Below are 6,652 nucleotides of genomic sequence, written 5' to 3'. Positions count from 1 at the left end.
TTAAATGATAGAGGAAATATGAATGGGTATGACATTTTTGTTTTTAAAATTATTTTTAAAATATATTTCCAGAGTCGATTTACCATATACATATGTAACTAATATAACAGGTATATAAAGGCTCATTTTAACTTGCATCTCTTTAACAGCTGGGAAAGTCCAACATTTTTTCACCTACATTTCAGTTGTTTGTCTGACTACAAAGTATTCTCCCAGTTATTTTTCTTTTAAGTCATATTATTTTTCATTGAACAGAGATTTAACATTTTATGTTTGAACTAGTGATTTTACTTCTTCACAAACGAATCATTCCTTTACAGATTAGATAAATTTTCCACTAGTTATCTTTGGATAAAGAAATTAGCTATTCCACCTCGAGTTTGTGGTATAAAGATTTAGATTGTTTTCTAAATTGTGAACCAGTTTTCTCCACACGAAGACAACTTAATTTTTTAGGCTGATAGAGTTGCTGGTAACTGAGCAGTATCCCAAGGAGGCAGAGGCCACATTAGGGTACTGGAGAGGTGGGTGGCTTATGTGCCCAGAATCAGCCCACAGACCCTCCAGGCAAGACAAAGAGTTACAACTGTCTCTGGCCTTCCCCCCTTCCCTCAGGACTACCCTTTTATCACTTCAGAACTCATGCTCATTTTTACCTGTGCCAAAATATTAAGGGGGAAGAGGGAGGAAGACTATAGCATACTTCTTAGAGATGGCTAAGTGGATGCTCTTATCCTGCCTTACTACTACCTCCTAGGGATTCAGCTGAGGGTGGGATTGGTATGTCTTACCTTCTGAAGTAACACACTTTGAAAGCCAGCTTTGGTTTGTTGGAAAGTTCTTACATTAGATTTAAATCTGTTTTGTTTACAACTGCCCATTACTCTTGTTTTGCGTTCTGAAATGAGACATTTAACCCATGGCTTTTTGGGATGCTGGAATCTAGAAGTAAAGATACTGTTCAGGAGCATCTAGGTACTGACTCCACTTCCCCAAACACAATGAAGATGTGACCTTAGTGACAAGAGGATTCATTTCTGGAATCAAGAACTTGTTTTTAATAAGTGTCATATCCTTGGCCTAATAAATTTGGAACTTAATCTGCTGTTAATGTGTGTAAGAGTGTATCCATGTGTCCCCTCTTTCCACTAATCTGTAGGTCATCAAAAATAATGCAGGTTTCTGGGGCCGGCTGAGTGGCACGTTGGTTAGGAGTTGGCTTGGGATGCCAGCTCTGAGCAGCAGGGCCCCGGTTTGGATCCCATATGAGGGCCAGTGACACTGCGCCCCCTACAGCTAAGATGGTGAACAACAGCTCGAACTGGAGCTGGGCTGCCATGAGTCACTGGTGACGGCGTAGGCTGCAGCCACTGCTGCAGTGGGCTGCCATGAGCTATCGTGAGTGGCTGGCAGCCAGCGTGAGTGGCCGGCAGCCAGTATGAGCTTCCGTAAGCCAATGTGAGCGACCATCCAATGGCCAGCGACCAACCTGCCTCAGCTGGGAAGAGCACAATAATAATACCAACATGGGCCAGTGAAGCAACACCCTCCACAACTAGACTGAAGAACAAAAGGACAGCAACTTGTCTGTACCCCTTCCCCAATTCCCCCAATAAAATCTTTAAAAAATAAATAAAAATAATGCAATTCTCTTCTAATAGCCCCACAAATTCTGAAACTGGCTATAGTCACTCTTCAATTGGCTTCAATTTTTGATAGCTAAAAGTTCCAGATATGTCAGTATCCAAGTTTCCTTCTAGACAAAATGCTAATTATTATTCTTTATATTTGGTGTCCATGTGACATATATTGTATTGGTGCCCTTTCTTGTCTCTAAAAGCGTAGCTGCTGATCTATTTCCCTTCCTAAAGTCTAGAATTAATTGAAAATTACTGAAAGTTACTTAGAAAATACTACTTTAACAAGCCAATGTAAATCTCTTTCAGGGCAGTTATATGATGGTTATGATGAAGAGTATGATTGTCCCATTTTAGATGAAGACAGAGTAAGTACAATTTTTTTATAAACTACACATTTAAAAAATTTAATAGGAAAGTTGACAGCAGGTTTTTAAAGGAGCATTCATCTTGTTTTCTTTCCCTTATAGGTAGTTGATGAGTTAGAAAACCAAATGAGTGAAGGTGGCGTTATTGTTGATTACCATGGTTGTGATTTCTTCCCTGAACGCTGGTTTCACATAGTTTTTGTGCTGACAACAGATAACAGTATATTGTACAACAGACTTGAAACAAGGTAAGAAAGGAAAAACACTGAATTCTTAAAAGTATAAAACTGTTATTCAGATTTCGGAAATTGGCCAATGTGACTACATTATTTGGCCTGTACTTATAAATCAAGTCTTCATGGTACCAACATTCTGAATCTAAGAGAAAATATTACTGTTTTTTGTAAACAGCCAAAGGCTGACTGAGGTGTGAAAAAACTATGAGAGAACCAGTGTTTTTTGTTTTTAGCCATTGAAAAAAGTTCTAATATAGTCACCTTTATAGAAAAAAATCTCTATTGAGATAAATTCACATATACAGTTCACCCATTTTAAGTGCACAATTCAATGGTTTTTAGTATTTCACAGAAGAATTCATCCATTATTACAACCAATTGTAGAAAATGTTCATCACTCCCCATCCCCACTAAAAAACCCTTTACCCATTAGCAGTCACTCACCATTACCCCTTAGTCCTCCAGCCCAAGGCCACCAGTAATTTATACTTTCTATCTCAGTGAATTTGCCTACGAGGTATTCGGGACATTTCGTATAAATGATATCATACAATATGTGGTCTTTTGTGTCTGGCTTCTTTTACTTAGCATAATGTTTTCAAAGTTCATCTGTTTTATCAGCATACACCAGTACTTCATTCCTTTTTATTGCCAAATACAATTCCATTGTACTCGTATGAATAGATCATATTTTATTTATCAGATACATGATTTGCAAAACTTTTCTCCCATTCTGTGGGTTGTCATTTCATAAAGTTAGTCACCTTTTAAGTAGGTCAATTTAATTTGTCTTTAAAAGCTTTAACTAATTCGAGTTTGTCTTTTCTTTATATTTTTCACTAGCTAATTGGTTGGCTAATATATCTGCATAAAGAGTACATAAGTTAATTTTTTTCACTGTCTGGAATTGGTCAAGTACAGATACATCTATGTGATAAAGTACTCAATTAGTATATAGTATTCTAATCATATGCATTTCTTTATATGCCATCTATTTGTTCTATCTGTCTATATCCAAACTCCTCTAATTCTTTTGAAATCTAGGGCCATAACTATAGACTTTCTATTTATCTCATAGCTCAGAATCTGGCTTGTGATAGGTAGATACGTTTGCTAACTGACTGGCTGACAAATTGTGAGGAAAGAAAATTTTAGACAAACAAACACTGGTCCTCAGTTTAACCCTCTTGTCAAAGTCTTTCATATTTACGGGTGCCATTATATTTCCTATAGGTAAAGAGACTACAAGAAGTATTTTTGCATGACTTTTCATATATTCAAAAGTGTCCAGTTTCTGGTATGCTCCTAAAACTCTGTTAATGCCTTTCAGGTTTTTGGGGTTTTTTTTCTTTTCAGTGTTTTTTTTTGTTTGCTTATCTTCTCTTTGTTTTCCAGGGGTTATAATGAGAAGAAACTAAAAGGTAATGTTCAGTGTGAAATTTTTCAAGTTCTTCATGAAGAAGCATTAGCATCCTACAAGGAAGAAATAGTTCATCAGCTGCCCAGCAATAAACCAGAAGATCTAGAGGATAATATCAATCAGATACTGAAATGGATTGAGCAGTGGATCAAAGATCATAGCTCTTAGTTTTCAAGACTGGCCACGTTATAATCACTCCTAATATATCTCTGCCCACATCATATAAATTGTCCAATTATCAGTAAAACTTTTAAAATTAAAATTGTGCTGCAGAACTAGTAGGTGGATAGTATAAAGGTTTATGTTTGGGTTCTTTTCCTCCATGAGAAAGCTAAACCATCTCAAGTATAATGAATATAATATTAAAGATTAAGAATAAAAACTGTTGGGCCGGCCGAGTGGCTCAGTTGGTTAAGAGCTCGCTCAAGAGTGTGAGCTCTGAGCAACAGGGTCGCCAGTTTGTTTCCCAGCTGGAGCTGAGCTGCCAACAAGTGGCAGGATGGCTCAGCTAAAAAAAAAAAAAGAATGAAAACTGTCATCATTTAGTGCTTCAATTGCTAAAGAATAAATAAATCTTACCAAATGGGTGCATGGATATCTTTTAAGTTTATTATAGAAGGAAATGAATATGATCTCTTAAAATAAAACTAAAGTCCAAAGATAAACCATTAGAGTTTTCCATTTATATTTCTTCCTTTAAAAAAAAAGGGGTGGGGGGTGGAGGGTAGTGTAATAATTGCACTCTATAAAATTCCAGAGGTACAGAAGGGTATACTGGAAAGGTTGGTTTCCCTTCCAGGCCACCCCTGTTCTTCAGCCACCCCAGGTCCCTCCCTTTAGGAAATAATGTTACCTATGTATCTTTTGAGAGATTTTATGCCTGCAAAGTGTGTGTGTACACATTTTTTTAAAGCATATGGTAGCATACAATGTAAACTTCTATATTTTCTTTTTTCATTTAAAATATTTTGGAGATTATACCATCTCAGAACCTATAGACCTCCCTATCTTTTTTTTAAATTAAGATACAATTCACATATAAAATAGACCATTTTGAATTGTATAATCCATGGGTTTTTATCATATTCACAAGACTGTGCAACAATCACCCCACCCAAAAGAAGTCCCATAACCCTTAGCGTCACTGCTCATTCTTTCCTCCTAACCCCTTGCAATCACTAATCTACTTTGTCTATAGGGATTTGCATATTCTGGACACTTCATATAAATGGAATCATGCAATATGTGGCCTCTTGTGTCTGTCTGCTTTCATTTAGCATGTTTCCATGGTCATCTATGTAGCCCGTACCAATACCTCATTCTTTGTTATGGTCAAGACTAGTGATGGGCCGGCTGAGTAGCGAGTTGGTTAAGAGCTGACTTGGGACGCCAGCTCTGAGCAGCAGGGCCCCAGTTCGGATCCCACATGAGGGCCAGTGACACAGCCCTCTACAGCTAAGATGGTGATCAACAGCTCAACCTGGAGCTGGGTTGCTGTGAGTCGCCGGCAACGGCGTAGGCTGCAGCCCCTGCTGCAGTGGGCTGTCATAAGCTACTGTGTGTGGCCAGCAGCCAGCGTGAGCGGCCGGCAGCCGGTGTGAGCTGCTAAGAGCTATCATGAGCGGCTGTCCAGAGGCCAGCAAACGATCTGCCTCACCCAGGAAGAGCGCAATGATAATACCAACATGGGCCAGTGAAGCGACGTCCTCAACAACTAGACTGAAGAAAAGGACAGCAACTTGTCTGTTCCCCTTCCCCAATGCACCAACACTGTTCCCCTCCCCCAATTCTCCAATAAAAATCTTAAAAAAAAAATGACTAGTGAATAATATTCCAATGTATGGCTATACCACATTTTGTTTATTCCATCAGTTGCACAACTGGGTTGTATCCATTTGGGGTATTATGAATTATGCTGTGAATATCTGTATATAGTTTTTATGTGGATGTATGTTTTCAATTCTTTTGGGTATATATCTAGGAGGGAAATTTCTGGGTTATATTGCAACTGAGTTTAACTTTTTGAGGAAGTAACCAAACTGTTTTCCAAAGCAGTTGCATTTCTTTACGTTCCCACCATCCATGGATTACGGATCTAATTTCTCCACATCCTTACCAACACTTGCTACTGTTCATAATAACCATCCTGTGGATATGCAATCATAGTTCATTTTGGTTTCGATTTACATTTCCCTAATGACTAATGATGTTAAGCCTCTTTTCATGTGCCTATTAATCATTTGTACATTTTCTTTGGACCCCTAATCTTTTTGTTGTGTGCATAAAATTCCATTAAGGATGTGCTATAATTAGTTTAATCTCCTATTGATGGACATTAAGGTTTCCAGCTTTTTACTATTACAGTGATGTAAAAAAGAATAACATTATTACTATGTGCTAGGCAATCTTAAATACATTTCAAAAGTAAACTCTCTTAACCACATGACTACCGTCTGAGGTAGGTATTATATCCATTACAGGTGATAGAACCAAGGCACAAAAGAGTTAAGTGACTTACCCAAGATCCTAGCTATTGGGTCTTCGGAAAAGTCATGACACATGTTTGCAACAGATGTTACTGCTATGTTATTTGACAGTTGACAGTTCTAGCTTCATTCTAAAAAGAATTGAGCCATTTGGATGAGATTTGGAGATTTTACAAGTTGAAGATGGAAGACCAAACTGTGCATGTTTGCCATATTTTACTGTTTTACTTCCATAAAGGGAAGAACGCAAGTCAAGCTTGTGAAAAATTGCATAAAGTTTATGGTGACAATGCTCTACAAGAACGTCAGTGCCAAGGATGGTTCACGAAATTCTGTGCTGGTAATTTTTATCTCAACGACGCTCCTTGGTCAGAGAGGCCCACCGAGGTCGATGACAACAAAATAAAGGCATTGATGGAGTCAAACCCACGTTACACAACACGAGAGATTGCAGAAACATTGAATACCATCATTCAAGCGTTCACAACCACCTGAAGAAGCTGGG

General features: G+C 38.0%; 1 protein-coding gene across 1 annotated transcript in view; it reads left to right on the top strand.

The window, feature by feature from the left end:
- The window catches only part of AK6 (adenylate kinase 6), a 13,336-nt gene extending 9,383 nt beyond the window's left edge, over positions 1-3,953 (top strand). Inside the window, exons 3-5 of the mRNA XM_019631182.1 lie at positions 1,947-2,005; positions 2,108-2,253; positions 3,637-3,953. Of these exons, the coding sequence (XP_019486727.1) occupies positions 1,947-2,005; positions 2,108-2,253; positions 3,637-3,829 (398 nt within the window). The 3' untranslated portion in view covers positions 3,830-3,953. The remainder of the gene's footprint in view (positions 1-1,946; positions 2,006-2,107; positions 2,254-3,636) is intronic.
- The last annotated feature ends 2,699 nt before the right edge of the window (positions 3,954-6,652 follow it).

The sequence above is a fragment of the Hipposideros armiger genome, unplaced genomic scaffold (assembly GCF_001890085.2).
Source record: "Hipposideros armiger isolate ML-2016 unplaced genomic scaffold, ASM189008v1 scaffold_984, whole genome shotgun sequence".
Lineage (NCBI taxonomy): Eukaryota > Metazoa > Chordata > Mammalia > Chiroptera > Hipposideridae > Hipposideros > Hipposideros armiger.
This window is presented reverse-complemented; position numbering and strand designations above follow the sequence as displayed.